This window comes from Danio rerio, chromosome 16, assembly GCF_052040795.2.
Source record: "Danio rerio strain M-AB ecotype USA chromosome 16, GRCz13ab, whole genome shotgun sequence".
Classification (NCBI taxonomy): domain Eukaryota; kingdom Metazoa; phylum Chordata; class Actinopteri; order Cypriniformes; family Danionidae; genus Danio; species Danio rerio.
Window position 1 is genome coordinate 13015047 of NC_141036.1, and position 21737 is coordinate 13036783.

At 34.1% G+C, this 21737-nt stretch overlaps 1 protein-coding gene across 1 annotated transcript; it reads right to left on the minus strand.

The window, feature by feature from the left end:
- Positions 1 to 2721: 2721 nt before the first annotated feature.
- sbk3 (SH3 domain binding kinase family, member 3) lies at positions 2722 to 15893 on the minus strand. Its single transcript, NM_001110415.1, is given in 4 exon segments — positions 2722 to 3717; positions 7777 to 7979; positions 10536 to 10680; positions 15746 to 15893. Coding segments are annotated over 4 exon segments (1035 nt in total). The 5' UTR covers positions 15752 to 15893; the 3' UTR covers positions 2722 to 3036.
- Between the last annotated feature and the right edge of the window lie 5844 nt (positions 15894 to 21737).

The following is a 21737-nucleotide window of genomic DNA, read 5'->3' on the forward strand; positions in this document are numbered from 1 at the left end:
AAATATGTATCAATATTTACAGCAAAACAGCTGGTTTGAGGTAGAGACACAATATGTATTCCACCTACATCTGATGTTCTTATCCACACTGTAAAAAAATGGTTATTTTAAATTTGCAGCTGTATTGCAGGAAAACAAAATAAAATAAAGCTGTTAAATTACAGAAATTTACCGTACAAAACGGCTGTTAAATTACAGAAATTTACAGCACAAAACTGCTGTCAAATTACAGAAATTTACCATACAAAACTGCTGTCAAATTACAGAAATTTACCATACAAAACGGCTGTTAAGTTACAGAAATTTACCACACAAAACGGCTGTTAAATTACAGAAATTTACCGTAAAAATGGTTGAAAAAATAGTCAGAATGGACAAAGTATTTACACTCGCTACCTGGCCAAAGATTTACCTGCTTATGCTGCGTACACACAAAAGAATAATCAGGTGGATTTTAAGCAGATTTTTTAATCAAATGTTTATCTATGTTAATCTATCTGCTGCATTGTTTATTTACTGTTTGCACCTTATTTATTTTTCAATAAAAATTATTGCATTCATTAAATTGCTTATTTCCTCATTCATTTGTTCTTTCTCTCATTAATTCATCTTTTTATAAATTTATCCATTCAATTATTCTTTCATTTATTTTCTTGTCGGCTTAGTCCCTTTATTAATCTAGGGTCGCCACAGCGGAATGAATCGCCAACTTATACAGCACATTTTTGCGCAGCGGATGCCCTTCCAGCCGCAACCCATCTCTGGAAAACATCCATACACACACTCCCTCATACACGCACTCGTACACTACGGACAATTTAGCCTACCCAATTCACCTGTACTGCATGTCTTTGGACTGTGGGGGAAACCTGAGCACCCGGAGGAAACCCACGCGAACGCAGGGAGAACATGCAAACTCCACACAGAAATGCCAACTGAGCTGAGCCGAGCCGAGGTTCAAACCAGCAACCCAGCGACCTTCTTGCTGTGAGGCGACAGCACTACCTACTGCACCACTACGTCGCCTTTAATCCATTCATTTGTTCTTTTAAATCATTCGTTTGTTCGTTCCCTCAATCATTCATTTGATCTTTCCTGTTCATTAATTTGTTCTTTCTCTCATTCATTCCTTCTTACCCTAGTTCATTAATTCATTTTTCTTTAATTCATTAATTTGTTTAATCCCTCAATGATTCATTTACTCATTTAATCGTCCCTTGTTTATTTATTTGTTCTTTTTGTCATTCATTTCTTCTTAATTTCTCCCATTCATTCAGTTGGTCTTTCATTCATTCATTCCCTCAATCATTCATTCACTCATTTGATCGTTAGCTTGTTCATTCATTTGTTCTTTCTCTTGTTCATTCCTTATTACCCTCATTCTTTATTAATTTATTCTTTCATTATTTGTTCTTGTATTTATTCATTCTTTCGCTTATTAATTAATTCCTTCATTTGTTCTTTCATTCATTTATTTGTTTAATCCCTCAATGATTCATTTATTTATTTGTTCTTTTTCTCATTCCTTCATTATTTCCCTCATTCATCCATTCCCTCAATCTTTTACTCATTCATTTGATCTTCCCTTGTTCATTCATTTCTTCTCTTATTCATTCCTTCTTACCCCTATTCATTCATTCATTCATTTATTCATTTGTTTTTTCCCTTGTTCATTTATTTGTTCTTTCTCATTCATTCATCCATTGCCTAATTTTTTTTCATTTATTCATTCATTTGTTCTTTCATTCATACACTCATTCCTTCAATCGTTCATTCATCCATTCGTTTGTTCGTTCGTTCGTTCGTTCGTTCATTTATTCATTTGTTCTTTCTCTCATTCATTCCTTTTTATGCTCATTCATTCAGTCAATCTTTCATTAATTTCTTTCATTCATTCTTTTGCTCATTAATCTATCCCTTCATTTGTTTTTTCATTCATTCATTTGTTTAATCCTTCAATCATTGATTTGTCTTTTCCTTGTTCATTCATTTGTTCTTTCTCTTATCCATCTGTTATTTCCCTCATTCATTCATTCATTCATTCATTCATTCATTCATTCATTCATTCATTCATTCATTCATTCTCTCATTCTTTTATTTATTTGATCTTCCCTTGTTCATTTATTTATTTGTTCTTTCACTTACTCATTAATCCAATCATTTGTTCTTTCATTTATTCCCTCAATCATTCATTCGATCTTTCCATTGTTCATTAATTTGTTCTTTCTCTTGTTCATTCCTTCTTACCCTCATTCATTTGTTTATTTTTTTAATTCATTTGTTTTTATTTATTCATTTGTTTGATCCCTCAATGATACATTCATTCATTCATTTGTTCTTTCTCTCATTCATTTATTTCCCTCATTCATTCATCCATTCTCTCAATCTTCATTCATTATATATTCCATTGTTTATTTATTCATTTGTTCTTTCTCTCATTCATTTGTTATTTCCCTCATTCATTCATTCATTCATCCATTCTCTCAATCTTAATTTATTTGGTCTTTCTCTCGTTTGTTTGTTCTTTCCATCATTCATTTATTCATCCATCCATTCAATCATTCTCGTTTGTTTGTTCTTTCCATCATTCATTCATTCATTCATTCATTCATTCATTTATTCATTCATTCATTCATTCATTCATTCATCCATCCATCCATCCATTCATTCATTCATTCATTCATTCATTCATTCAGAAGGCATGTCATTATCCATTTATTTATTTATTTATTTATTTACCATTACTGAAATCTCACTTTGAACAATGTTATTTTAGAATGTGTTTGTTTGTGTCAATATTTTCCTTCTATATTTAATCATAATATATAAATATCTATATATACATATTGATTTATAATATTTTGGGCAACCACTGTACAACAAGTTTGCAAAAATTCCACATCTTTTAAAAAAAAGTTCACATATATTTACATACAGTAATTCACAATAAAACCCACTATACAAAACCTACAAAAATACTATAAATTGTAGAAATAAAGTACATCTGTTTATAACACTGCCATTGTTCATGACCTTTCATCTCTCTCTCCGTCCCAGGATCTCCTTCTCCTTTTCCACTCCTCCTCTGTCCACCATCTTCTTGGCCTCCACACGTGCCTCCTCCTCTCTACGCTTCTCCTCTTTCTCTGTCTTCAGTAGCCAGGCTCCTCCAAGGTAAGACAGGATCTCGTCAGGCCTGGGACGAAGCCTGGGCTCTGGGTTGAGTAGTTTCCTTAGCAGCTCGAGCACCAGTGAGCTCAAAGAGTCAAACTGATCAGCTACTCCTACTTCGCCCGCATCTCTCTGACCGACCCGATTGAACCAGTCTATGTATTTACAGTAGGACGGGTCATCAGAAGTGCTCTCCTCCCAAGGGAAGCAGCTGGTCAGCAGGCAGTAAATGAGGATCCCTAAAGCCCAGGTATCCAGACTGGGTTCCACAGTCATCCAGATGTCGTCTTCTGTCTCGCTGAGTGTCTTGGCAGGCTCCACTTCGGGCACGCAGAAGGGGGAGTTGTACCAGACGGCGCGGACCTCTGTGCCCTGTGGTCGCGCCAGGCCGAAGTCGCCCAGTTTGACCCAATGGCAGGAGCGGTCGCATAGGAAGATGTTCTCTGGCTTGATGTCGCGATGGACGAAGCCCAGCGAGTGCAGGTGAGAGACGGCACTGCTCAGCTGAGACATCACCCTCTGGGTGCAGTGCTCACTCACACCCGCCTGCACAACAACACACATACACACATACTTTATCACTGTCATCATCATTAACTTGATACAATAAACGTAATATTATTTGTACATTTGATTTGCACCAATTTCGGGCACCTTATTTTAATTTTTAATAATAAAATCATCAATATTGTTATTGTAATTTACATACAAAATGGCATTTAATACATTCATTCTCGTATAATATAATTCATTCATTCATCCATCAATTAGTTCTTTCTTTCATTCATTTGTTCATTTCCTCATTCGTTCAATCACTTGTACTTTCATTCATTCATCCTTTCATTTATTCAATCATACATTCACTTGTTTTTTATTCATTTGTTCATTCCCTCATTGATTTATTCATTCATTTGATCTTTCCCTTGTTCATTCATTCATTTTATTTGCTCTTTCTCTAATTCATTCGTTCTTACCCTCATTCATTGCTAATCCATTCATTCATTTCTTCATTCCCTCAATAATCAATTTATTCCAGTTGATCTTTTCATTCATTTGTTCTTTCTCTCACTCATTTGTTATTTCCCTCATTCATTCATTTGTTTTTTTATTCATTCATTTGTTCATTCCCTCATTTGGTTAATTTGTTCTTTCATTCATTCATCCTTTCTTTTATTCATCCATTCATTCACATGTTCTTTAATTAAATTGTTCATTTCCTCATTCATTCATTCATTCATTCATTTGATCTTTCTCTCATTCATTCGTTCTTACCCTCATTCATTCGCTAATCCCTTCATTATTTTTATTTCATTTGTTTATTCTCTCAATCATTCATTTATTAATTAATTAATTTAATCTTTCTGTTGTTCATTCATTCGTTTTTTTCGTTCTCTCATTCATTCGTAATTTCCACCCATTTGTTTATTCCCTCATTCATTCATTCTTTCTTTCACTTATTCTTCCATATATTCACTTGTCCTTTCATTCATTTGCTAATTCCCTCAATCAATCATTTATTCATTTGATATTTTCCTTCTACATTCGTTCACTTAATTGTTCTTTCATTCATTAATTTGTTCAATCCCTTAATCAACAAATAATTAAATTTAATCTTTCCCTTGTTTCCCTTGTCTAGTAGATTTGGTATTTTGCTCTTTAATTCATCCATCCATTCATTCATTTGTCTTTGCGCTCATTTATTTGTTAATTTCCTCAATCATTCATTTATTAATTCATCAAGTTGATCTTTCCCTTGTTCATTCATTCGTTCTTTCTCTCATTTATTTGTTATTTTCCTCGTTCATTCATCCATTTGTTTTCCATTCATTTGTTCATTCCCTTATTCATTCATTCATCCTTTCATTTATTCATCCATTCATTTATTTGTTTATTCTCTCAATCATTAATTCATTTAGTCTTTCTCTTATTCATTTGTCATGCATTTGTTCTTTCTCAAATTCATTCATTCTTACCCTCATTCCTTCATTCATCAATCCATTAATTACTTTGTTCATTCCCCCAATCATTAATTCATAAATTCTTTCAGTTGATAATTCCCTTGTTCATTCATTTACTCATTTCTTATTTTTCTGATTCATTTGTTCTTTCTCTCATTCATTCATGTGACATTGCCTTCCTTCCTTCCTTCCTTCCTTCCTTCCTTCCTTTATTCATTCATTCATTCATTCATTCATTAATTCATTCATTCATTCATTCACTCAATAATTCATGTATTCATTCATTCATTCAGAAAGCATATCATTATCCATATATGTATGTATATATTTATTTATTTATCCAATTTGTGGTATTTTATTCATTTTACACAATGGTGTTTTAATAATGTTATTTTTTTTATTTGTATGCATGTTCATTTATTTAATAATTGATTTATTTGTCCATGTTCATTCATTTGTTCAGTCATTTACTTTATTCTTTCATTCACTTTTCTTCATTGTGCCTTTTTTCATCAATATTGCAGGCTTCTTCATTCATTTATTCATTCATTCATACTGGTTTGCTTCATTCTTTATTTACTCTTCGGATTTCTTTTTCAATATTATTATTGATTATGTATGTTCATCATCAGTACATTGTTATTATTATTGTTATTATTATTATTATTTATTATTATTATTATTATTATTATTACTAAATATTTATTGTTATTTTACCACTATAGTATTGTTTCCTTATTTTCTTTTGTGTAACAACATTGGTATTCATATACATTCGTCTATTTGTATTCCAGTTATTCTAATATAGCAAGTTGTAAGAAGAGAGAAAGATTAATGAGACGTCAGAAAATGCGTGTATGTGTTTAATCTGCTTCACGGCAGTACGTCGAGTCCTCTCATTAACTTGCATTAATGTATCAAGCTGATGATAGGAACAGTTGTGTTTGGCAGGAGAGTGAGAACACAGGACTGTATCAGAGAACATGGACGTGCCTGAATAATCAAAGACACACTGTTCCCTGGAGACACGTCACAACAAAAATGACGCATCATCATAATTTCAGTCAGGACTGTCGTGTGGCTCTGCATGTGGTGGGACTGGAAGTCCAACCTAATGTTTGCAATACATTGGGTCAAAGGGAATCGACTCCACTTTAAGACACTTTTCCAGGTTCTCTTTAAAGAACAGGTTGAAATCAAAGACTTAGTTTGAACTATTTCAGTGGTTCGTTTATACAAGGCCTATCTTGTATTTTCTAACAGTTAGTTAAAGTATTTCATGCTAAAACATCTAAATAAGGCCATATTTGTGAAAATTGCAGTTGCCTTTCATTCAATTTCTAGTTAATGGTGTTTGTTTGCACTGTTTCATTTCTTGATCCGACATGTTGTACAACAAATGACTGACAAATACTGATATGTTTGACAAGTATGGTTAAAATTTGCATCTATTGTACACAACGTACAAAAAAGTAGGTTTTAAGCTCCAAGTAAAAACACAACAGATGCATGATGCTAAAAATTGATCTTGTTTTTGTTTTGAACAAATTTCTACTTTATTAAACAGCACACTCTTATTTTTAATGTTATTTCAGTGCAGATTTTGATTTAGTGTGTTCACAGGGACAACACCCTTGACAGTGTTGTACAAAGACAACCAATGCTGCATACATGGTGCATATAGCATAAAGCTAGTTTGCAGCCCTCGTCCCTGATTAGGCTTTACATAATAAAAAATCTACAAGTAAAAACATGTTGATACAACAGACATGTATTTACCTTATTCTTCGCAAACGAGCAAACGCAGCCATTTGAATCTTTTTGGCTCGAGACTTCCGAGCTCATTCACTTCCATTCATTTATGTGACGTTAAAAACAGCTTGCTATGCTGTTTAATGTTGCAAACTGTTATTTTTTATTATATGATTCGGTCCCACTTTATATTAAGTAGCCTTAACAAATATGTACTTACATAAGAATTAATATATTGTTACAATGTACTTATTGTGTAAATACATGTATTTACTGTGCACTTATGCTTGATTAAATACATGTATGTAATTACATCTGTGATTAACTTTTGTAATTACATTTGTAAATACACTGATGATCATCCCATACACCTTAACCTACCCTTAAATCTACCCATGCCACCAAACCTGTCCATAACCCAACCTCTATCCTAACTCAAAAGCACCACAAGTGTTCTCAAATACATTATAAACACAGTAAGTACATTGTATTTATTTTTTTGATGCAAGTACATAGTAGTTAGGGACACTTAATATAAAGTGGGACCTATGATTCTACTTTAATTGTATAATCATGCAAACATTTGTTTGTAGAGCAAGTGATTTGACTGTTTTCTGCTGTTTTTCATGAATGAAAAGTAATATGTTTGATTGAGCATCTATGTACAGGGTAGCTTATACTTGTACTCCTGGCAGGGTTTGAGAAGAAAGAATCAAAAAAGAATTTGTTGACTCCAGATCTATCCCAAAATGACAGCTCCTTCCTTGGCCACTGTTATGCTCATCTAAAAATCTCCTCTGAACAACTTTATAGTTTAAACCTCGACTCAAAATTGAAAAGCGTACAAATTTGAGATTTTGTGATAAAGAACATCAATCAGTCAGCATGTACTGACCTCTGAGACGATGACATTATAGAGGTCACCATAGAGACCAGCCTCCTGGGCGAAGACGTAGTGAGAGGGAGTGGAGTAGAAGATGCCCAGTGCCCGGGTCAGAGATGGATGCGTGCAGAAGCAGACCGACAGGTTATATTCACGCAGAAATGCCTGCAGAGTAGTGGAGCGCCGCGGGAAGAACTTCAGGGCCATCGGGGTTCCTGCAAGTGAAGAGATTCCTGAAGTTAGAAGTGCTTCCTCTTCACCATATAATCACCAAATATACAGCAATCTCATATTACTTTTGAATTTGAATGTACTACATGACAATTAGAAAAGTATATTCTATATTAACCATTTTGAAGGAGGTTAACAATAACAATGGTCCTAACGTATTCCTGTTTTACTTTTTTCAATTCTATATCTTCCAAGAATCCAAAAAGATCACCCTTTTGATAAATAATGTTATGATAACTGTTTTAATGCTGAGTTATGGTTAAATTCCCTCTTTTTACAGTTATGAAATAGTTGGATAGCAAGCAGGAAATGTTCACAAGCCAGTAGCACATTGAAATGGTCTGTAGTATGAATATAAGTAGTGTGAATGAAATTCCGATGCAATCAGATGTATCATGTTAATATTACTACATGTAAATAGTATTTCTTATGAAAAGGACACTATATACCTGTTATGCCCGGGCTCTCTCAGAAAGGCAAAGGATCGCAGGAGTTATCAAACACGTAGATTTATTTACAAACACTCACTTGGAAAACATAGTAAACACAGGAGACTCAGGATTGACGTGGAGTGTAAACCAGGGGTGCTCAATAATGTTGCTGGAGATCTACCTTCCTGCAGATTTCAGTTGCTACTCATATCAAACACACCTGAACCAATTAACCTGAACACCACGTGATAATTACAGGCAGGTGTGTTTGATAAGGGTAGCAACTGAAATCTGCAGGAAGGTAGATCTCCAGGAACAGGATTGAGCACCCCTGGTGTAAACAATCATAACTTAGAATGCCGGAAGAGGAACTAACTAAACACAAGAGGACTTAATACAAGGGATATGATAGGACTGATTACATACAGGGATGGAACACAGGTGAGACTCATGGAACATTAACAAACCACAGGAACTAGAACAAAGGGGTCACGTGATACAAATAAACACACATAGAGCATGGAAACATGGGGGAAGATAACATGACACAACACGGGAGTCTGACAACAATACTGTATAACTGCAGGTTAACTATACTGCCAACCCTAAACACAACTCCTTAGCTTTTCCGATTTTGACGGTAATGGAATTATGTGCTGCATTGAAACGATAATTATTGTGAAAGTGCTATACAGGTAAACTTGAGGTGAATTGAATAATGTAGAATCTCAAAGGTAACCTTTATTAGTTCCCAATAAATGTGTTCCAGCCTATCTCACACAATCGCCTGTTCAAAATATGAGAAATCAAAAACATTCTGTGCTATTGTGCCAATTATGCCAAAACCAAAAGAACGGTAAATGCCGGCTGTTGCTTAAAGAACAGCTCACGAAAAAAAAAAAAAAAAAAAAGATTCTATATTGCATTTTAAAGTTAATACAATCTCAGAAATGGTCTTTATTAGGGTTCTCATCTATTTTAGTTTAGGTTATTTTATATTTTGTGATATTATTATTATATTATATATTAGTATATCTTATCTTGTATAAGTTTAATTTGACATTTTACATAGGTGGGGTTGCAGGCTGGCTTAGTGGTTAGCACTGTCGACTCACAGCAAGGAGGTTGCTGGTTCAAGTCCTGGCTGGGTCATTTAGCATTTCTGTGTAGAGTTTGCATGTTCTCCCCATGTTGGCATGGGTTCCACCGGGTGCTCCGGTTTCCCCCACAGTCCAAAGAAATGAACTAGGTGAATTGGATGAACTAAATTGGTCGTAGTGTATGAGTGTGTGTAAATGCGAGAGTGTTGGGGTGTTTCCCAGTACTGGGTTGCGGCTGGATGGGCATCCACTGTGTAAAGCATATGCCCGAATAGTTGGTGGTTCATTCCGCTTTGGTGACCCCTGATAGATAAGGGACTAAGCCAAAGGAAAATGAGTAAATGAATGAACATACAGTAGGGTATCTCTGCGCTAATCTCACCAGAGGAAGAACTAGCCACTATCTTGAAAGTGATGTCAAATGACTCATCTCGATGAGGTCTAGGTTGTTTAAAGCACTGTTCCAAATAGAAAGTAGGAATAATCCTAATTTTGAGTCGGTTGGAATGATGCATATATCATATAAACCAGGGGTGTCTAAGTAGGTCCTGGAGGGCCAGTGTCCTGCTGATCCTAGCTCCAACTTGCTTCAACACACCTGCCTGGAAGTTTCTGGTATACCTACTAAGACCTTGATTAGCTTGTTCAGGTGTGTTTAATAAGGGTTGGAGCTAAACTTTCAGGACAATGGCCCTCCAGGACCGAGTGTGGACACCCCTGATATACTGTACACATTCACCATGGTGTCACTACCACAACCTACTAGCATCATTTGCATTCACTTCTATTCATAAATGCTCTTCCTTTCAGCCTCATGGGATAGTAAAGTGTCCTCTGGATGCCACTTCAGGACCTAGGCTTAAGTTGTTTATCATCTGAGTACTTCTCACTTACTGTTTTTCGAATACTGTGAATTCGGATGTCTAGTAGTAGAGTAGTGAAGTATGTGACTTTGGATGCAGCCTGTCATTATTGACACATTGCTGTTATAGTTCAGAGCTCAACTGACCTCTCCTCTGATGCACTGCCAGCATCACCTTGCCGTATGAACCCTCTCCCAGCTTTTTGATGAGCTTGAAGTGCTCTGATGTCACCAGCGATGTCATGGACTGAGCCGTGAGGAAGCACAGCTCATCCAGCTCGCCAGGTGCAGTCTGGGTGAAAAAAGAAATAAATATTTTTATCATACATTGATTACTTTCAATCAGCTTCCAAAGCGAAGCCTACACTTTTGTGACATCAACATTATCTTTTTGAAAATAAAAAGTAAAATATATCTTGAATTTATACTGATGTTAAACTTCTGAGTGATTATTATTTTCATGATACCCCTTGCTAGCCTTATATTACGTATTAAAGACATCTAATAGATGTCCAAACATGGACATCCTGGCTAACGAGACTGCATGTCAGTAAAAATCTTATAGATGTCTAACAATTTTAGTCCACAAAATATGTCATCAAATAAACGTGAATGAAAGACTACAAATGCGTAAAGTCTTTACTTACTTAATTTAATCTTGTTTTAGCCAAGATGTCTTTGTTTAGACATCTATTGGACAGGTTTTAAACACAAAATTGTTTGATAAGATGGCTAATAACTGATAAATGATTACATTTAAACTACACTTTCTAACACAGTGGTTGGGTTTGTCCATATTTGACCCAACACTGGGTTAATACATCCTATTTTACTACATTAACAAAATTTGCTTCCTTGGTCACACTCTCGGTTACACCAAAAATGCCTGTGGACAGAATTCCGCAATTAAAATCATATCCATGTATTCCATAGAGCTGTGTAACAATAATCAGAGTTGCATAACAGCATAACTTCCCATCTGTCAGCTCTTTCGTCAGCCTTCAGTTTTATGTCGGACAGAGGATGGTCAAACAATACACTGAGCCCATTAACACCTCAATGACCCTGAGACAGCTGTGGTACATGTTCCACATAACACAAGTCAAGCGGCTCATATTTATATTACACCCTATATATTTATCAGGAACATTGGCTGATTAAATTTCCAAGAAAAGTGCGTCACACCAGTCTTACGTGCGTCGATGTTTGGGTTTTGCTAGTCAATGCAAGCTTTACTAAAGCTAGCAAAGCAACCGGAATATTCAGAGAACATTAATTGTGGACCAAAATTACACAATTTCAGTTTTAAGTGTCAATTCTTGAAACATGAGATGTACATAATCTGAAAACTGAATGAATAATATTAACACTGATGTATTGTTGGGATAGGACCCAACAATTTTCATGATGAACATGTTTCTACTGATGAAAACAAGGTGAAAACTAAATAAAAATTAAGTGATGATGACAACAACTACACTCTCAGAAATAAAGGAACGTTGAGTTATGGTCACTTTCACTGGGGGGGCACCTTTTTAAAAGGTACACATGTACCTAAAGGGTCCATATTGGTACCTCAAAAATATGTAGTACCTACAAAATAACAGTAACACCTTGAGATATTAGTATGGACCTTTAAGGTATAAATTTGTACCTTTTGTAAAGGTACCACCCTAGTAACAGCTCGCATTCCTTTATTTCTGAGAATCAGGGCCGGCCCGTGGCATAGGCAGTATAGGCAAATGCTAAAGCCGCTGTACATCCAGGGGGCGCCAGAAATAAGCGGTTAAGTTGGTTTTGTTTTCGATATTTTAGACACATTCAGTGATAGACGGCAATAAGTCAAAAACCTCTTAAAAGAGTGTTTCCTACACAAAGTTGGTTATGTTTTACAACTGTCTTTATCTTTTTTTTTTTCGCTCAACATTATGACCACTGCTCCATTTAAGGCCTCGCAATATGCGTTTAGCCGGGAGAGCTCGCGCTGAGCGGAGCTCTAAGGGACCGTCGGAAAGTGCTTCTTTTTTTTTTTTTTTTTTTTTTTTGCTCCGCTTTTTTTTTTTTTTTTTGACCAATAAAAACGAGATGATGATTTGGGGACGTTTTTTTATTTTTATTATCCAATCAGAATAAATCTTGGTGGTTGATGCATGAGGCTTGAAACTTTTTTACACACTGGTCAAAAAGACAAGTTTACCATGTGAAATAAATAGTTGCCGACACATTTTACATATTACTTCTAAAATAAATAAACAATGCTTTTCCAACTTTGTCTTTAATGGAAAAGCTATGTTCCATATTTGAATTAGACTGTTTTATTAAATTTTAAATTAGAGTATTTTGTATAAATAAATGTATACAATATTTTATTAAATTACACTTAAATTAAAACAAATAAATTTTAGTCAACTGAAATCTTGTGAAATTTTGTTGACTAAAACTAGACTAAAATAAACTAAAATAATTCAGAAGACTATTAAAAAAAAAGAAGATCATTAAAAAATATTTTAATCAAAAGACTAAGACTTAAACTAAACAAAAATTTGCTGTCAAAATTACCACTGGATCGAACAATATTTGGCCAAAATACAATTTCTGAAATCATTTAAAACCTCACACAAGTGAGTGGGTTTGACAAACCACCTGTAGAAAACACACTCTTTCATCTCTCTGACACTTTAACTTACACTTGCACCAGTTTTGCACATTTGCACAAGACACTTTCTTACAATCAAACCCAAATCTCTAAAAAAAACAAAACAAAAGAAAACTGTACATTTATGAAGTTGAATTGTTGAATCGCTGAATGCCTCCTCAACTGTAAATCACTTTGGACAAAAGCATCTAGTGAATGACTAAATGTCAATTTACAGGAAAAGTTGTCTAAAGTTCTTAGTAATGCATATTACTAAACAGAAATTAAGTTTTGATACTTTAATAGTTGAAAAATAACACAATATCTTGATTGAACATGATCTTTACTTAAAATATAATGACTATGAGCATTATAATGACTAGTGTTACATTAGTATGTGTTTGTTGAAGTGGGTGAACTGGGTGTGTTTTTTGCACTGCAGTCTTTATCTTACTGATAGACGTGTCTGGCAGTGGCCTTTGATAAAGTGCCAGGATTGGAGCTGCATGATTCAGCTTGTTACATTTTCCATGCAGCCTTCATGTCTGTGATGTACAGTAATAGTCTAACAGTAAAGTGTTAATCTGGAAACTGAATTTCATGCAGCTGATAAGAGTTTACTTTGTTTACTGTTAACTTCTTTAATCACATCCATGTTAATCCATTTTATTGTATTTTTTTAGCCATTTAATTGCAGTCAAATGCCACATATTTTCATTTACAAATGTTTGTATTAAAAAATGACTTGGAATTGAAATAGAACATTAATGTAAAACTTTCAATACTGGCACACAGCACAAATGACTTTATATGTAGCTCAGTGAATGGGAAAGAATGGTTGAATAGTTATATAATACTGTAATAATAATGATAATAATAATAATAATATTAATAACAATAATAATAACACAACCTCGTTATCATTTAATCACACTGACAACCACTGAGTGCTAGTATTCGAATATTTCCAAACGTTTACTTTCCAAAATTACAATTAAAACCCAAAAGTATAGTATATTAAATACTGTAATGGTACCAAAGAGCTCAAAGGGATGCATATACATTTAATATATAAATAAATTAAATTAAATGGCTGAATAGTTATTTAAATTGTGGAATAATAATAATAATAATAATAATAATAATAATAATAATAATAATAATGCATTTTTTCTATGTTTTAATCAATATTTTCTCCTTTCAATGCAGTGACAGTCCTTTTAATGAAATGTAACCACACTGCAATATTCTTCAGAATGGTTCTTCAATGAAATGCAACTGGATATGTGCCACATGACTGGAGTGCTTTATGTTAACCACAGGAGAATATAACACAGCTTTAATGGACTTAGCAGGATAAAAACCTGACATGTTATATAGACATGGCGTGTTCATGAAAAGCCCCAAATATAACCCACCCATTAGTAAAATCATTAATAAATGATGACATTTATAATTACAAGGTGATGTAAGTGATGGGAATAGAAGCTTTACAGGAGTAAATCATTAAATAAACCCTACATAAATGTGTTATTAATAATGTAACACACAGCAGGCTAAAAAAAAATGTAATGCTTACTTTTACTATATGCTTAAATGTTATATTTTTTCATTATTTTAGCATAGTGCACTCCATAATTCTGAAAATATTGCACACACACACACACATAATATGAACATATCCCTCAGTAAAAAAACATTATAAATATACAGTGCTCAGCATATACAAGCACACCCCCCACAAATCTTTTAAATGCATATTTTCAATAGGAAGATATACAATATTATATTTGTGTGTTGATCACTGAGTACTTTGAGTATTATTGAGTGCTGAAGCCAAACCTGGAGCTTATCTCAAAAAAATAACGTTCGATAACGGTCCAAAACTAGTACACAATATTAAATACAAATTTAAGAAAGAAGAAAAATCAAGAGAAGTTAAAAAAATAAATAAATAAAGACTTTTTGCTTGAATTTAATTGTATTCTCTTTCAATTCCTAAAATATATATTATTTTGATAAATATATCTGTTAAGTTAATCTGATTTCTTTAAATGAACCAAATAACATTGCCTATATTCACTGAGAAATGGATAAAAATATAAATATTTCAATATACAAAATGGGGTGTATTCAATTTACTGAGCAATGTAGATCTGAATTAAACTGTAGTTTGGGTTCACACTGCTAACAGTGTCTCGTAGAATCTACAATAACTTACTGTAGACAGTAACTTACTGCAAATCAATTACAGCAAAAAATTATGTTTTTACATTTACACCACCAATCATCTTGTTGTATACAGTATGCATTGACTGTATATATTTACTGTAAAATATACATTTTCACAATGCAACTTTAAAACACAGTAACAAACTGCTTAACCGTCCAACAGTAAAGTACAGTTCATATTACAGTTAAATACTGTGTCATTTACAAAAATCGTCAACAGTGTATGCTGCAGTGTAAATGTATAACTATCCTTTTCAATCAAAGATAAAAAAAAAAAAAAAAAAAACAGTCTCAACACAAATTGCTAACGTGTGACCAAAGAAACATGTAAAAGTGTATTTTAAAAAATGTGTCTTTACATTAGACTGCAAAAACTAAAAGCTAAAAACACTTTCTAAAAATCTAAAAATCTCTAAATCTCAATTTTACTGTACATTGCTGGTTGTAAATGTGTGTTCAAATAAAATGCAGGGATTTCCGTTTGACTCACAGTCATTGTCCGGCGCAGCAAGGTCTGTCAGGAAGCCTTTGGAAGCAGTCAGTTTCTCCTTCCCATCTATAAAAGACTGAGCTCTGAGTTCAGCTGTCTATTGCTCGTTATCAACATACAACTCAGATCGACAAGCACTTAATCAGATGCCACACTTCTGAGGATCAGTTGCTGCTGAGTATTTTTATATCTGTGCTCTCTTTCTCTCTCTGTTTCTCAATCCTTAATAAGCCTGACGACCCTTACTTGCGCCTCTTTCTCTCTCTCTCTCGCTCTCCCTTTTTCCCTCCAAAATTCCACAACATGTTTCCATCCCAGAGAACTTGTACTACAGCAGTGAGGTATGCATTCTCTCTCTCTCTCTCTCTCTCTCTCTCTCTCTCTCTCTCTCTCTTCTTGTACGTCAATAGTGTTCCACCTGCCTGTCAGTCAATCTGCAACACTCTCTTCAATTCCTGCTGTTCTCTGCAATCTCTCCTGATCTCCACCTTCCTGCTAGCACTATCGCTTTCATACTTAGTCGAATTCCTCCTACTGTGCAGATCGGCAGCTCCCGTCAGCAGCTCTGGCGGATTAAGAGAGACAACAAGCGGTTTACAGTTTGGAGATCTTATTACTCCTCAGGCTCCCGACCAAGATATTAGGGCCTGTTTACACCTGCTCTTAAGATGCATTTTTGTGGATCCAATCCCTAGTGGACGACACTAATTACAGATGTAACTTTTGACCGCTTCTAAATGTGGTTGAAATTGAGCATTTGATTGGTTGAGTGTCTCCTTTTACATTCATATGTAAATCCTACAAGCTCATTTTGTCATTTCAGAACAAAATAGTAGAAGAAGTCCCACTAGTACCATCAAAGAAATCCGCAAAACGGGGTTGAAAGCCATGAGGTGTAAAAGGGAAGATATCACTCGTCTACTTGTGAGCAAAGTAAAAACAATGCATCTTAATACAATTTTTGAACAGGGTCTGAATATTGTTTTAACTATAGTTTTGTAATGCAAAATACTACACGGTTGAGTACCTGCTTGACTCCACACAATAATGCAATTAATAAGCTAAAAATCTAAATTCTCTTATTAATCACCTACCTTCATGTCGCTTCAATCACCTGAAACATTCGTTCATTTTCAGAACATGAATTAAGATAGTTTAGATGAAATCTGGGAGCTCTCACATCAGCCCCGAAACAGTCTATAAAAGGAACGAAAAATGTTGTCAAAACATTCCATCTGAGTTTAGTGGTTCAACTGTAATGATACGAAGCTTCAAATACACTTTTGTGTTCTAAAGACAACTGTAAAAACAATATTTTTGGGTGAACTTACCCTTTAATGTTAGTGTAACCCTTTAGTATTAGTGTGACTTTTTGTTTGTATTTTGTTCCTGCATGCTTCCTTCGTTCCTTTACCTGCCGTGTGCTTCTTTGTTGTCATAGTACCTGATTATGTTCATCACCTGTGTCTAGCTTATAGTTCCTCATTGATGTCAGGGTCACACTAGAGTTTGAGCTGTGAAAAGAGCAGTATTAAACCAAATGATTAGACATTAAACAAGAGAGCGATTGCTTCATATTTTAAATTTCTGTTTAGAGAGGTCATGTTTTGCTCTTCGTTTGGTCTCATGCAATCACGTGATGGGTTTTCACAGGTCAGAGGTCACCAAGTTTGAACTTTGTAATGCAGCGAACTGTGGAATTTGTTGCACGAGCTTGCACTTTCGAATCGAAGTCTATGGTGCGAAAAGTGCAGTGTGAAAATGGCTCAACTCTGGATTGTTTTCTGTTTGTAGTTTGAGTTGTTGTTTTTTGTCTTCTTTAGACGAGTGAAGTTTTTAAGTTTATGTTGGTTTACCTTCAGCTTTGGCTGTTCCTCATCTTTTCTTCCTGCCATGACAATGAGTTCAATCATGAATCTTACTCCAGTCATGCAGGTTTTAGAGTTTCCATCTACTTTATCAATAATAATAAAATTACTTTAATAGCTATTGCTTTGTTCAAAAGTTCAAAACAAGACATTTATATGTAAAATATGAATGCGTCATATTAAAATGGCTGGATAAGGTATGATAAACCTTGAACACATTTATTGAGAACAGTTCCTTTTCAGTGGACCCTGTAATACCAACACAAACAAATTACAACAATTCGTAACTTTTTGATTTAGTGGCTAGTTCATTTGAATTTGTACAATCTCATTCGTACAATTTAGTATGATTTGCTCATCCCTCATTGACGGTTGGGTTTAGGGGTGGGGTTGGATGCCACATCTATTTTTTAAATTTGTAAATTTTCATATGACTGAACTTGTATTAATTAGCCACTAAACTGACAAAACGAAAAATAGTTTTGTTTCCTCATGAGATCATTTTAGGAATCAAAAATATAATTTAAAAAAAATATTTAGATTTATTTTATAGCAAAGATCAATACCATATTAAATAAATATCATCTTCAGTGAAGAATTTTTTTCTTTTTTTAAATAATTATATATATATATATATATTGTTTTATTATTAAATTTAAATTATCTACACTTAAAAAAAGCTTTTTGTAGCTTGTTCAAACTACTTATTTAAAATGAGCTGAAACAATTCTTGAGATTTCATTGGGACAACTTACTTTTTTATGTTCAATCCAGTTAAATTTGTTAAAAGTATTAAGCTAACTTAATCTATTTGTGTTGGGACAACATGAATGAATTGTGTGGAACCATGCATTGTTTACAGTGTACACTGTAAAAAATGCTGGGTTTCACATAATACATTCATGTTGTCCAACACAAATCTATTAAGTTCGCTTAATGGTTTTTGCAAGTTTTGCAAAAAAAAAACTAAAGAATTGTGTTGGTTCAACTCATTTTACATAAGTAGTTTAAACAAGCAACTAAATAACTTTTGAATATAATGTAAATTTATCAAAAATTAAATTTCTGACTAGTAATGTGCATGGCTACTTCATTTAGACACATTTAAAAACATTTTTCCCTCTCAATATTGAGATTTTTTTTTTAAAAACTCTCAGTTTTCAGGTTTTCAAATAGTTTAATCTTGAGCAAATAATGTCCTAACAGACCAAACGCTCAATTATTTAAGAACCCTTGCTGTTTTTAAAGGTCTAAGGTCACATTTTTATTTATTTCTTATATATATATATATATATATATATATATATATATATATATATATATATATATATATATATATATATATATATATATATATATATATATTTTTTTTTTTTTTTTTTTTTTTTTTTGTTAATTTGGCTGCCTTTCCTCAATGGCATTTAACCTGCACATTCTGCAATCTGTTTGAGTGACAAAACTAACAGCTGAAAGCTTGCAGAACCTAATACAACCATGCTCTCCATGTCAAACCTCTGCTCACTTCTGCCAGTTCACATTCAGCAGCTTTCTTTGCCTCACATCTCAGTTTACCCTGAACTTCAGCTCTATCCGCACTCCACACTTGACTCTTTTTGACATTTACATCACAGAAAAAATTCCCCTAATATCTAAAGTACAACTCAGCTATTGTTTATTACATAAGGCAAACAATCCCTGTTATCACAACAGTGGCCGTTTCTGTTTCCCCAGCTGCTGTCTATACATGCATGAAGCTGTTGCTAATACAGTCTGCTATTGACTTCAAAGAGGCTTCATCCGTCCCTGTGGTCTCATCTGCAGTCCATGTTTCTGTCACTCCCCTGCTGTTCAAGAATGTCACAGAGACATCATAGAATTAGTTTAACATGTTACCCGAAACCCACAACATATAGATAGACAGCAATGAATCATTTGGGTCGGCTTGTTTTGTAGAATTTTGAGTTTAGCTGTTTATATTGGTGATTCATTCAAAAGCATTTCATGTTTATGCACTATTTAAAACGTTTTAATAATAGTGTGAGTGTTTTTCACACATGTGGTAGCCTTGGGTTTTTCTGCATGATTGTGTGGGGTTTCTTATGTGTCATTTTAATTTCGAGTATTTGTCTACACATAATCAGTTTGATACAACTTGTTATTAAACTCATTAACTTTTTTTATGCAAACATTGCATTGTTTTATAACCAAGTTCAAAGTAATTTTTCTGCATGGTGCCATTATGAATGCAAACTGTAGAATTTAAAATTAAAAGCATTTTTAAAAATGTGATTCTAAAAAACAGAAATATAGTTGAATTGTCACATTTCTTTGATTTTTTTGCTGCCTAATGGTTAGTAAATGCTCTGTTTTTAAAAGCAAATTAACTTCAATGCAAAACACATCATTATAAATAGAAATGCCCTAAAATATTCCTTAGAGGGGGAAGTGAGACTTGAGTTCAGCTGACACATCAAAAAAGTGAGAGAAAGAAAGATTAATGCTTAGGTATGCACTATGATAATCATTTGCGGGCATCTTTGCAGTTTTAAGCAATAATCTGTTTGCAATAAAGAGCAATCATGCATCCAGCCAATCAAGACACTTGAGAGTAGCCTGTTAGTATGAATATTTTATATATTCACACAAATAGAGTAAAAATACAGTGGTTCTCATCCAGGGAGAAGAAAGTGTCTTAATAAATTTCTATCTATCTGTAACGGAGGCCAGGTAGTGTGTACTGTGCAGGTACTGTGCTCACTCCTCTGACCTCTAAATGTGCTCTAGCGACAGTCGCTAGAGGCCATGGTCTTTAGCCTCCTTGGTAGAGCACTCGACTCCCATGTGGAAGGTCACCGGATCGGTACCAGCTCGGAGCAGGTTGGGTGGCGTAGGACCGGCGGGGTTACATATCCATCCATCTATCTATCTAATCTATCACATGAAAAACGCTACTTTAAAATCCTTGATTCTTTGGATTAACTATATTTGCCCTAAAAATGTTGAGTTAATTCACTGTGTATGTGTCAAGTATGGACAAACAGTGGTTCAAAAAGTGACATTAAAATATAATTGGAAAAATTTACCCTACATTAGATTTGTCCATATTTGAAACAAAGTTGGGTTAACACAACCCAGCATTTTTAGATGATTTATTATGTCGCCTATGTGTTTGTTTGAGTAAAATGTTTATATTTTTCTATTCTATAAAAATTGAGTAGCCTAACTGCAGGCTATGGTTACAAATCAGGCTGCAAAGCTGAGATATTCCAACAAATATAGATTTATTGAAGTCAAAACATTGGTATTGTGTTGTCTAAACATGAATTATATGTGTGTGTGTGTGTGTGTGTGTGTGTGTGTGTGTGTGTGTGTGTGTGTGTGTGTGTGTGTGTGTGTGTGTGTGTGTGTGTGTGTGTGTGTGTGCCATTATACCATGTTCAACATCAAACCATGCTAACATAAACATAAACTTTAAACATGGTTTTGCTACACTACCCAGAGTTTAACCATAGTAAAAGCGGTTACACAAATGGTAATTACTAGATTAGGCTCACCTTACCGTTTTATAAAAGCATTGCTCATTTTTGTGCAGGTCAGAAATCTGTGTTATTTTATTTAATTGAGGACATCGCCCCTATGTGGCTACTTCATGAAATAGCATCACATTATAAATTTAGGAAAGAAAATACCAGGGAAATACTTGTCATCTCCTCATAACTCACCCGCTTGTATATGTGAACATGACGCCCGGTTTTATCTGCCGAGTTAATACCGCACACAGGACTGCTGTCACGGCTTCAGTCAACTCTTCTTCAGTACTAACTTACTACGACACCAAAACGGGGCAATTATATTGGTTTGGATGAATATAAAAATCATGATGCAAGATTTTGTCATTGTTGTTAAAATATTCTAGCACTGCTGCTTCAAAAATAAATAAATAAATAAATAAATAAATAAATAGATGAAAAGTAAGGAAAGAAAAACAAAAAGAAGAAAGAATGATGGAAAAGAGTTTTAATGACAATTTTGGTTAACCTATAACTTAATTTATAATTTTAATTTAACATGCAAACTCCACACAGAAACACCAACTGCCCCACCCGAGGCTCGAACCAGTGACC